Source organism: Rosa chinensis, chromosome 5, assembly GCF_002994745.2.
Source record: "Rosa chinensis cultivar Old Blush chromosome 5, RchiOBHm-V2, whole genome shotgun sequence".
In the NCBI taxonomy this organism is placed as follows: Eukaryota; Viridiplantae; Streptophyta; class Magnoliopsida; order Rosales; family Rosaceae; genus Rosa; species Rosa chinensis.
In genome coordinates this window covers 58,250,022-58,263,218 of record NC_037092.1, presented here as the reverse complement: position 1 = coordinate 58,263,218, position 13,197 = coordinate 58,250,022, and the positions used below count along the sequence as shown (strand labels likewise).

At 37.5% G+C, this 13,197-nt stretch overlaps 1 protein-coding gene across 1 annotated transcript; it reads right to left on the bottom strand.

The window, feature by feature from the left end:
* Positions 1 to 11,124: 11,124 nt before the first annotated feature.
* LOC112165947 lies at positions 11,125 to 12,387 on the bottom strand. The gene is made up of 2 exons (XM_024302660.2): positions 11,679 to 12,387; positions 11,125 to 11,570 (listed from the first exon to the last, which is right to left on the bottom strand). The coding sequence occupies exons 1-2, from the start codon at positions 12,097 to 12,099 to the stop codon at positions 11,380 to 11,382; spliced, it is 612 nt and encodes a 203-aa protein (XP_024158428.1). The 5' UTR covers positions 12,100 to 12,387; the 3' UTR covers positions 11,125 to 11,379.
* Between the last annotated feature and the right edge of the window lie 810 nt (positions 12,388 to 13,197).

Sequence of the window (13,197 nt, the reverse complement as noted above, 5' to 3'; positions counted from 1 at the left end):
TTCGGTTACACCATTTTTCGGTGCGGTGTGGGTCGGTTTCGGTTTAGAGCGATTTATTAATTTCAACTAGAAAGAGAGGGCCAATCAGGCTTATTTTTACCTAACAATTTCAATAAGGCATAAATAAATTTTAATGTATTTAGAGTCCACACAAATCAGTAAATGTCACCCAAATATCAAGCAACTTGCAGAAATACCATATCACCCAAATATCAAGCAACTTGCAGAAATACCATAACAACTTATTACACACACACACACACAGATATATATCAATGATCAAGCAAACATAGCAACTTATTACAAATTGAAAACGTAATCAAAAATGGATTTCTTATATATTGAAAACCAACATTTCCATCAATAGAGAAATAATAAATAAATAAATAAAATGTAATTAAAATAAATTCGGTGTGGATCGGTTTAAATCGGGCGGTTTATAACCCGAAACCGCAATCAAACCGCTTTTATATGGTTCGGTGCGGTGTGATCATAAAACGAAACCGTTTTAGTTCGGTGCGGTTACCGAACCATTTTTTCGGTGCGGTTCGAGTCGGTAACCGCATTTTCGGTACAAAATGCCCACCCCTAAATGGGTCTATGGGACCAGCCATTAGGTAATACTTGGATTTGGCGCCGTATTCATTAAAGCATCATGCATTAGTTTTTAAGTTATAAAATCTTATAAAGTTTGTCGTTCCTTGGAGTCTTTGGTTTAAGCATGTTTTCATACTGGGATCCCAAATATATATTTACTGGTTTCAAACCTAGTCGTGGTAGAGTTCCTGTAGAGCAGCGAGGACGAAAGCTCACCCCTACAACAGTGTGGATGCAGGTATTGTGCATTGGTGACGGGACAATGGCGGACGGAGGTGGGTGTGAGAAACAAGTTGGGTAAACCGTCTTCTAGGCTTTATTCTGATTTCTATTTCTCAAACTTTGTGTCCCGGAACTTGTGTGAAACTATTCTTGGGTCTAACCTAGTTAAATTCTTATTCCTTGAATTTTGTACCTCCTGAGTGAGCATTCATTTCAAGTCTAGACGAACAACTTGAACTTGGTGATTCAAGGCTTTCCACCTCAAAAATATTTGTAGCATCCATGGTGTTTTTACACAAAGTTTTTCAAACAAAATGCCTAGCGGTTCTCTAGAATGTAAATCGGGCATTCGGTTTATGTTTTAGAGACTTGCGGTACTGTGACATGCTTATTCCATGTAGAAAGACGTGTAGAGAACAAAAAATGAGTTCCTTTGCAATACCTCTAATGATTGCATCTTAGAGAAGTTTATGTGTCTCTCTAGTGGACTCTATGTCATTATTCGAACTATTAAATCCAATAAAGTTATGAGAGAAGATCTCTTGGATTTAGACACATATTAGCTTTGTCACGACAGGATAGGTCATCCTAGTCATGATTTGCGGGTTGTCACTTTGATGAGACAATCTTTCCATCGTTAGGGGGAGATAAGAACACGAATGTTCAGCAGGAATGACAGGAATTGTCGTGGTCTGTCCCCATTATGTCTCATCTTGATCCCCACAAAAATGATAAGATCACACATATCTGCTACAAATATGCCTGCAAGGAAGGACGTCCTTACGAGAGGACGTAGTGCCACCCTACAGGGAGGTAGGCATGGCGCCAACGCCAAAGAGAATGGCACTCTGTCATTATAGGCCATGGCCCCAGCTAAGATGTGTGGGAGGCCCGTGGGTTCGAATGATACTTTGGCACATTCCAATTCTTTGATCATCAAGACTCAAAATCTGTCTCAAGAGAATCTTCCAGATTATGGTTATTGTTAGGGGACGCTTCAACATCATAACCTATAATATAGAGCTCTTTGAAAATTACACTAGTGTACATGAGATGTGGGATAGAAACTCCATCATAATTGATGATGTAGTCGCGCATTTCGTTGCACATGAGTTTGTTGAGTCTGATGATATCGAACCACGCTTCGATGATGAATGAATGCCGACGTAGAGAAATTTAGCCTAAATGGAAAGATGCGATCCAGGTTAAGTTGGATTCTCTAACGAAGAGGAAGGTTTTTGAGCCAGTGATGCCAACACCTCCTGACATAAAACTTGTTGACTAATGGATCTTCGTTAGAAAACGTGATGAGAAAAAGAGACAGTAATCTCACCTTATGGCGCAAGGCTTCTCACAAAACGCCTTGGAATCGACTACGATGAGACATATTCTCTCGTAATGGATGTCATTGCACTCCACTACCCTGTCAGTTTGGTAGTTTCTGAATAATTGAATATGCAGCTTACAAATGTGTTCATTACGTATCTCTATGGGGATCTAGATACAGAATATACATGAAGATTCATGATGAACTTCATTTACCCAAGCCAAGTGGCTCTAGATCACAGAGCGCGTTTACAATGAGGTTGAAACGCTCACTAAAGTGACTACTTGATTAGGAATGGATATGCCCGTGCGTTTTCAGAACAAGTTACAGATTCTATAGCGGTTCATGTTGGACATGATCTTCATTAGAAGCCCTTAAAGAGTTAAGGGAAACCGCTGAACACTTGAAATCCGATTTTGAGAAGAAGGATTTTGGGAGAACACGATTATGTCTCAGTTTGAAACTTGAGCATCGTGTTGATAGATGCTTAGGCATTTTGACAAGGTCAAACCTTCAAGCACCCCCATGATCGTCCATAGTCTTGATCCTGAAAAGGATCCTCTACATCCAAAGGATGATGACGAAGATGTGCTAGAAGCAAAAGTGCCTTACTTAAAGTATAATAGGCGCATTATTTTACTTAGCTCAATGCACAAGACCGGACATCTCATTTGTCGTGGACTTGTTAGCTAGATATAGCTTTGCGCCAACGCGACGCCATTGGATTGGTGTAAAAGATATCTTTCGGTACTTGAGATGTACAATTGATATGAGTTTATTCTATCCCTACAGAGAGACGATGGATTCAGACCCATCACACACTAGGAACGTCGCGGCCTGCATCCTCTATCCCCATCCAAAAACGACATGTGTTTTGGAAGGTTTTGCTGATGTTAGGTATCTCTCTGACCCACACAAATGTCATTCCCAAACTGGTTAAGTGTTCATCATGGGTAAGACCGCAATATCTTAGAGGTCTACAGAACAGACCCTAGTCGCTATATCTTCGAACAATGCAGAGATTATTGCTCTTCACGAAGTGGTTCGTGAATGTATTTGGATTTAATCCATAATAACTCATGTTCGAACAATTGTGGTTTGAAGTGTACCACAGATAAGCCTACGAGTATTTAGGATAATGCTACTTGTTTTAAACAAATAAAGCAAGGTTACATCAAAAGCGACAACACCAAACATAATCAGTAACAACATACTCTCCTCAAGATCAAAGTGAACTAGGTTCGATATGAGGACAATGTGGCAGACTTGCTCACTAAGTCATTGCCTAAATTCCACTTTCGAGAAATATGTTAGTAGCATCATTTGCGGAAGTTATCCGAACTCCCATGACCGTAGTCATCAGGGGGAGATGCAGACATCAAGGGGAGATGTCTACATGTGTGGTCTCGAAACGTGAATGGTGTGTTGTGCTCTTTTTCCCCTTTGACCGAGGTTATTTTTGTCCTACTAGATTTTTGTTACTCGCAAAGTTTTTAATGAGTCAACGAGAAGAGCACCACATTTGGGCGACACAAGGAGGAGTGTTCAAGTAAATCTAGAATATGTGTCTAGCCCAAACTCTAGGTTACTTGACCTAGTTGTAATAGGGTTTTGAATTAGAGATATTCATAGATATCCGATTAATTGTACGATTATCTTTCCTTACACAACTCTGATTTTATGTCTTGTAATCCTCTATATAAAGAGGTCTCTATTATCAATGAAAGTACGACTCAATTATATCCAAATTTCGTATTCCTAAAACACTATTTTGATTTTTGTTTGCATCTCCAATTATTTTCACATCTAGCCCAAAAAGCTGGTTGCTCTACAATGAATGAGAAAAGTCTAGATTCTTTTCAAATCCTTAACGGACTGTGGGAACGAAAAGATTATGAAATCATTCAGTTTACGCCATTACTACTTTATTAATATAAATTAATAATCAACATAGGTGATCGATTGAGCAAAACCCTAATAATTTAGTTGGGAAAATCCAATCACCATAAGTTTGGGTCTTTATAATGATGAAGTAGTGGACTAGAAGACATGAGTTGAGAAACTTGAAATAAAAATAATAAGAAGAAACAAACAAGAGATGGTGTGGTCTATGAGGTAGTTGCATCAAAACTTTTTTGATGACCTAGTTGCATCAAAACTTGAAATACTTGATTTTTGAACTAGTCTTGTATTCTTCTCCAATGCATTCCAAAATTTTCTTTTTTCATTTTTCAAGAAATGCAAATGCAAATGGAAATTAAATTTGTTCAAAAATTTTAAAAGGTATAAATTAACCACAAGAGATGGTGTGGTCTATGAGGTAGTTGCATCAAAACTTGAAATACTTGGTTTTTGAATTAGTCTTGGTTTTCTTCTCGGATGTGTTTCAATTTTTTTTTTCATTTTTCAAGAAATGCAAATGAGATTAAATTTGTTTAAAAATTATAAGAGGTATAAATAGAATCACTCTTATAAAGAAGAGAAGAGTCACTAGTATGGATTTTAAAATAATGACTTTTAAATTAACAGTTTGAAGAGTGGCCTAATATTATCTATTCAACACATTATTAATTAAAAATTCTCATAAAAATGTCGTCATTAGAACCCCACCCATCATCAATCTATGAATCTATGAACCTACGACGCCACCTACACGCATTATTTTTTTTTCAAGATTAAGAGGTAAAAACCTAGCGCTCTGCTAGGGTTGATAGCGGCCGCCCTAGCGGTTTGCTCTGAAACTTTCTCCGTTTTCATGGACGACTTGGGTGACTCCGGTGGTGTGGTGGGTATTTGGTGTAGCAGCCAAGGTTGTTTGCCTCGTTTCTCCTCCTTGCAGTGGAGTTATTACTGTGATTATCGAAGCCATTGGAGGATCGGATGGTGGAATAGCTTTCCAGCTCTGGTGGTGGATAGGGGTAGTACGGTGGACGCGGTGGTGAGCAGGTCAAGTGGTTGTCAGCCAGCAATGGAGGCAGGGAACCTCAGCCCTGGTCACGGTCGTGTACGGCAGATCTGGATTTGCGTCTGGAAGGCTGATATGGGTGGTATCTGGAGGCGTGTGGGCGACAGATCGCTGGATATTGAGCTAATGGTCGGAAGTTTTTCTGGGCTGAAGACGCCGCACGACGGCATGATGCAGACTGGGTTGAAGATCCAGATTTGGGATCCGGGTCGGATCCAAATGTGGGTCTGGTGCTGGGTCTGGATCTGGATCACAGGTCGGGTCAGGGTTTGGACTTGGTATTGGGCCTGGATGTGGGCTTTGAGGTTGATTTTTATTTGGTTTTCATCTTTTTGTGGTCACTTTGCTGGAAGATTGATCTCTGTTTTGCTTACTTTTTACGTGGAAGATGTTTGGATGGTCACATCACCAGTTATATTGTTAGAAGATTGCCCTTTAGTGGTCGGTCACACTATCGATAACGTAGGTGGAAGATTGTTCTCTTTTTTACGTAAGATGTACAAGGAATTTGCTTGGTCGGTCATATCACCGGTTGCTTTGATAGAAGATTGCCCTTTTATGGTCGGTCATACTATTAGTAACTTTTCCCATAGCACGGTTTACACCCGATGCGTCCTCAGATGCATTTTTGCATCCCATCGTATCTTTGCTAGGTTTTATGTTCATTGTTTTATTTTCATACTTTTCTTTTATGATGTAGTTTCTACATTTGTTTTTTGTAATCTTTCTTATTATTAATGGAGTTCACATTTATTCTAAAAAAAAAAAAAATCATCAATCTGTTATAAATATTATATAAATGTGGTTGTCCACCATAAATATTCATTAGTTATGTCCTTGTGATGTAAACATTACTCCTATATAAAGGGGTCTAATGAGAATGAAATACACACTTTTACCTCATCCTACACTTTGTTTCTCTATTCTATCTCTCTCTAATTCTCTAGTTTATAACATGTTATCAGCACGAATTTGCTCTTATTTTTCTTCTTCTTCTTCTTTGAACTCCATGATGATCCGCAAGCCTTATGGTACAACATAGTTGCTTATGACCAAGGCTAATGATCTATGAGTTTTTCTTCTTTCTCTCCTAGATGAATATCAATTTTCTTTATGCGATCATTTACATATATTTGTATGTATCTTTTATATAATATAATTGTTGAAAATTTATATTTCATATGCGACAATGAGAACTACATGTTCCATTGCTAAAGACTCGAGTCCTCTGACCGAGTAGTCTTAGAACCTATGGTTCTATAGACATCACACGAATGTTTTTCTCGTGTGTTCCCTATGGGATCCATTGTTCATATTTATGAACTCTTCGAAACCTTTGTTTTGTATATGAATTTTTCATAGAACATATTGTTCTAATAATTATGAATCCTAATATATCTCATCTTTTCTGTTTGTAGAAAGATGAAGCATCTAACAAAATTGGACTTTGATCCTCTTAAAATTTTCTGGCAAGAAGTATTTGATGCTGAAATTCACTTTATGGCTAAAAACCTTGGAAATGCCATCAAAGTTGACAATAAGTCATCTGTGCAAGATCCCGCCAAGCTTATGATTTCTTGCGTTATCATCTTGATAAGATCCTAAAAGATGATTACCTTACGGTGAAAGATCCACTTGAGATTTGGCAAGCATTGGCTGATCGATTTGCTCACCAGAAAACCATTGTTCTATCTAGAGCACGATATGAATGGACGCATTTTGCTCCTTCAGAACTTTAAATCTGTCACTGATTTTCAATTCCGCTAAACATATGATTACCTCCCAACTAAAATTATGTGGAGAATCTGTTAGTGAACATAACAAGCTCAAAGTCCTGATTTTTTTTGTGGACAATGGAAAACATATTGATTACATGATTAGCGACGGTTTTCTTGACACCGATAAATTTGAAGCCTATGTTTAGGCGTTTTTTTTGTCTCTATTTATTTTGTTTAGTCATTTTAAGCCTATGTTTTGGCATTGATTAAACGTAATTACATTTCATTATCTTTATAGTTTAATCACATTTATTATGTTTAAATTATCTTTATTACAATTCTTTGATAACTGAATTTGTCATGAGAATTTGTTGCAAGAGTTACAATTATCATGATAATGTTTTTAATTGCCATTATCTTGTAGTTATTGTTATTAATAACTCATTTTATTATCAATTTTATTACCATTCTCCGGTAATTATTGTTATAAGTAACTCATTCTATTACCATTATTTGATACTCATCATAGTTATTTATTTTATCCGATCATAATGTTTTATGATTATTTTTGTCATATCTACCTCATATGATTATGTCGTGTGAGAAAAAAAATAACAAAATTATTTTCCATCGCTGGGACTTGAACCCAGGTCTTTTTGGATGCAAACCAAATATTTTAACCAATTAGACTACAACAGTTTTTATTGATTATTTTGTTATAATGTTATATTAATGCATGTTTCAATTAATGACTCTAAATGAATATGTCTCTATTTTGGAATATTCTGTTACTCATCAATTGATATCAACAATATTAATTATATTTTCAACAGAATCGAGGTATGTATTTTCATGAGTTTGACAAGTTCAATTTAATTTCCTCTTATTATCTAATCTGATAATTTAATATAAAATTGTCATTTTATAATAAGATCGAAACTACATGTTTCTTGATCCAATTACATGTGGACTTAAAGTTCCTCCACTGATTGTCATACAATCAAATAGATCGAAACATCTTGTTTCTTGATCTCCAATTATGTCAGGACCTTTGTCCTTTCTCTTTATGAGTACATGTGAACCTCTGTTCACTCCACTTTTAGAACATGCTTCTAATTGTGAAAACTCAAATCAAATGTTTTGAATATGAGGGCTATGGTCCCTAAATCTATTATTATTGGAGTATATGCTTATACCCATATGGACTACTGTCCCAAACTCGAAATTTGAGTATATAATTTTGACATTTGTTTTCAGTGTCAAACAATAATATGAACAACGTGTTCATTAATAAATTCAATTTGAACCATGAATGTTCATGATAAATATAATGACAAACATAGTTGTCTTGCATGCATATAATGCAACTATGGACATGATCCATTGCAATTGTTGATAATTTTTCACAACTGATGCTTCCAAAAACTAAGGTAACAATCATCTCAAGAGCTGCAGATCTTGATTGATGGCCGGCTCCAACTGATCGAGCTCGTATTATGTTACCTATGTGGAATATATTGCATATATTTGGTGATGAAATTTTCACCTAAATTAAGTTGTATTAATCAACTATAAGTATACTATTGTATACTGTATCATGAACTAAATTTTTCATTGAACCAAATAAATTTATTTTGGCGTGACTAATGTGTCATTACTATGTCATGTAGACTCATCTACATACATACTCTACATTGTTTAATACAACAATAATTGCAAACTTTCCTAACGAGGATATTATAATTTATCGCATATCTGCGAGTTGTCACTTTAATAAGACAATTCTCCTGTCATTAGGGGGAGAAATATTATGAAAAATGATATGAATTGGTGTATGATATTTATCCACCATGTCTTATTATTATCTTCAGAAAAAGTCTCAATCAATGATGAGAAATAGAGAAAGTGACACTTATTAAAGATAAGTTTTTGACCTAAAAATTGGTTTGGGCTCGCCACCCACCAATGGATTTCCAATCCAAATTTTTTACACGCATATTTTGCGAATGGTCAAATTAGATGGTCTTCCCGCCGTTAGGGGGAGGAAACACTATTGTAACGGCGTGCATTATGTGGGATATATCCACCAAGTCCAATGTTTTAATCTCCCTATAAGGGAAGATTATACAAACCTTATAACACTCGTTATGAGGTTATACAAAGATCCACATTCTTTAATTAATTTTTCCTTGAGAGACAACAAATGCCCTAAAAGAGGCATGGGTACCGGATATGAATAAGCTTATTATAGCTAATGCATGCATATATTTTGAATGTGTGATAGATCTCTAATTGATGATCATTGATGATATCTCATCTGTAGTTGCAACTAAATATCATCAAGGGCTATATACTACGTACCACGTTTCATTGTGTCGACAAATTATAATATTGGCCAAATTGGAAAGAGGCAATTCCAATGAATTTGATTATTGGAAACGTGATGAAATATTTGGACTTTATAACCCCTAAAATATAAGAGGGTGTTCATTCTAGTGAATTAAAATCACTATGACACAAGTCTCTTTATAGAGACATGGGCTTATCATTCTTCTCCAAGCGACAACTTTTCTATAAGTACAATGTTATATTGACGAGAGACTTATGGCATGTTGTTCTTGGTTAATATGAAGATCTTAAAGGAAAATTGCTAAAAGCAAATCCCCAAATCCTATGTGTCATTATAAGCATATTGCTTAATCAAATCCTTGACCGATTCATATTGCCAAAGGCAAGTCCATTAATGAATGAGCTTAAAGCTCACTCATGGAATCAAAAGCCTAAAGCTCATACATACTCATTCAATTATGGTCAAAGTGACTTATTGCCTCAATGAGTACTATGACAAGACTAAGAAATCGAATTCGAATCATACTCATAATGTTGCAACATATTCTAACTTTCGCGAAGTTATGAATTTATCTAGAGCTCATATTGAGCCTATATGAAATTATCAGTTACACTAATTGATATTTATGGCTAAGTATGCCATACTTGAATTTCAATGCTCGGATAAAGGTAAATGTGTCAGTTGTTGTTCCTTTATATTGTTATTCTTTAACTAATATCTTTATCTATAATTTGAGCATATGAAATTGGTTCTACTAAGGTAAGATTCATTAAGAATATCATAGTTTTATTGGTATTACCCTAACCTTTTGCAGGAATTGCAATTCATGATGAGTCCCCCTTATGCAAAGCACACATAGTTTCACCTATGTGATTGACACACCATATCTAATATACATGGTGCATGTATTTTATTTTATACATGATTGAAGCTTGCAACAATCAGAGGGAGATTCTCATCAGGGGGAGCATTCAAATTATGCTACCTAGGACATATGCGCGTTGTACTCTTTTTCTCCTTCGACCAGGGTTGTTTTTGTCCCACTGGGTTTTTGTTACCTGGCAAGGTTTTTGACGAGGCAACATTAAGCGCGTCCAACACCATATCATTTAGTGGTGGACATCCAAGGGGGAGTGTTATAAATATTATATAAATGTGGTTGTCCACCATAAATATTCATTAGTTATGTCCTTGTGATGTAAACATTACTCCTATATAAAGGGGTCTAATGAGAATGAAATACACACTTCTACCTCATCCTACACTTTGTTTCTCTATTCTATCTCTCTCTAATTCTCTAGTTTATAACACAATCTATGAAAATCCAACTAAAGTCTTGAATGGTATGTTTACTGAAGAATTGCACATACTCATATTTTCAATCATTAATTTCTTATTTGTATGAAACGACTCCAATTTGAATCTTATCCCAATTAAGCACCTAAACACCAACTTCAAATGTCCTCGAAATTAAAGACTCATTATTTTCAAGTGCATTTGATGCAATGTAGCTAAGAAGTCAAGACAATGAAGTAATGGATTTGTTTTCAATATCAGTCAAATTGTCAATAGCCATGCCAAAACAGTTACGTGCAGAAGAAAATCAATCGGTGGTTGCTCAAATTTGGAGTTTACCAAGACTTATTGATTTTTTTTTTGGTCAAATTACCAAGACTTATTGATACACAAATCAGAATCTAGACTTAGACCAAAAAAAAAAAAGGTTCTTAATGTTGATTACCACAACATTTTAGTTGAAGGAAATTGCAATATATATTCTTAACCTTTGTATCAACGTAAAGTACTCGATCTCTTGACGAATATGAAGTGCTTATCAACCTCACTAAGTCATTATGCCTATAACTATACTTGGATTTTGAAACTATATTTCTCTTGGCGATTACTTTGGAATGGTTAATTATGATGCCATGACAGAGGCTAAAAGGAACCAAAACATAATCTGTACAGATTCCAATTCAAATCGAAATATTCAAAAATAAAAATTACATGTTGAGAACAGCCCTCTCCAAAACTATCCATCTTATTCTTTTCATTTTCCTTTTTTTCTGGGTAATAACTAATAACAACCCGAAGTGAATTGCTCTGCTCCTAAACAAGAACACTATCCCATACCTAAATCATGTACACAGGCACTCCCTCACTTTGAGCAGAGAACAAACAACGAACTAGGTTCTGCCGATTACAGCAGGGAATCCATAAACTTGAGCCAAGAAAACCCAGTTTTGGAAGCTTTCTCCACCTGTTTCGAACATGAACCAGACGACGTCGTTATTCCGCCACCGCTACTCCCACCGTCCGCGGCCGACTTCTTAGGGCACAGGAAAAAGTTGCGCGACCCCAACTCCATCAGCTTCTCCTCCCTATCCAAACCTGGCCCACACAAAACACTACAATCAATCACTCCCGCACACGTGTCAAATCAAATATCATTAAGACCCAAAAACAAAAACAAACACGGGTCAAAAGCGCGAGGCCTACTTTCTAAGCTGAACTGCGAATAATGGAGGTCGAAGCGTGAGGGCTCGACGGAGGGGAAGATCGGCCGGCGACCTTCTTTCTCGTACTGCCGTACGGCCGCCGACACAAGATCTCCGACAGTCGATTCCGGCGACATAACCACCTGTACGGCACCGACGCTCCCTTGTATCGTCACGTTCAGCAGCAGCTTCGTCAGCTTAGGCCGCACCTCCGGCGACGCAGTCGGCGGTGTCGTGACTCCGACAGCGTTTCTGTACAGGACCATGTCCGGGACCGTCTTCGGCCGCCGGAGCTGCGGTGTTGCCGTCGACGTCGCGGCCAACATCTGGCCGTGAAACGACGAGGATCTCTCCGAGAGTAATCTGCCCCTCCGGTTCTTGTGCTCCTCTTGCATCCTTCGCTGACTCTTCGGACTCGGCATTTTGGTCAATATGATATATATTCAAGGACAAAAACGGAAATTAAGTTTCTGTTTGAACCGGAGCAGTCACCGTTTGCCGATCACCTCAATCGCCTGTAACGGAAGAAACGGAGGCGAGGGAAGCCGAGAGCTAGCGGAGAGCAACGGCTCTCAGGTTGCCGGTAAGCAACGGCTATCATACCCAGAATTGTATAACTGGAATAACGAGAAAAGCGAGGATAAAAGAGAGATTATCATGGAAGGAAAGGGCTTTCTAACTCTGGAGATGAGCGAAGAAACACCCCAAGCCTTCCTATGGGTTTTATACCAGCGAGAAGATAAGGGGTGGCCTTAGAGGGCGGGACAACATGTGACCGGCTATTGGCTATTGCTGGCATGGAGAGAAGCGGGGCGTATTAGGTTTAGGGTGCCAAATTTCACCGTGTGGCCGGTTACCGGTGTCAACGGTAGGCTACTGGACACGTGGAGGGGTGGTTGTGGTTAGGGCCGGTTTCGATGAATCGGGTCAAGAGTTATTGTTCTCTTGCGGCGGCTATAGAGTTGAGTGCCGTCAGGTGCTTTGCACGTGTAAACATAAGTGAAGCTGCGTTGAAGGTAGTCACGGGAAGTCTACCACGTGGCAAAACTAGTGGTTTCGCGAAGGTGGTTTTCTGAAAGTTGCTAGGGTTAAAGTTTTCCAGTTTCTTTGGACTTGGCTACTTTCTCTCGTTTTACGTGGTGAGGGCTAAGATGCTTGATGTAGTTTGCTTATACAGGCCTTCACTGCTGCTTGGTAGCCAAGTAATTTAGGGTTTTCAACGAACTCCTTAGTATAGAAAATAAAAAAGATGGTTATAAACGTGGCATGGCCGAAGAATATACTTTAACTGATCAGGTGGTGTGGGCGGTGGCCAATAGTGATGGAGTTTAATTTTTTTGTGGCCAATAGTTATGGAGTATAATTGGATCATAGATTTTTATGCAAAAAGACGGTGAAAATTTAAGCAAGAATATGTACATGACAAACATTGCCACCATCGTTGTCTTTATCAGTGGCCACTCATGTTCTTATAAGATTATTTTCCTTAGGTTTTAGTCCTTTGGATTTTAACAAATTGG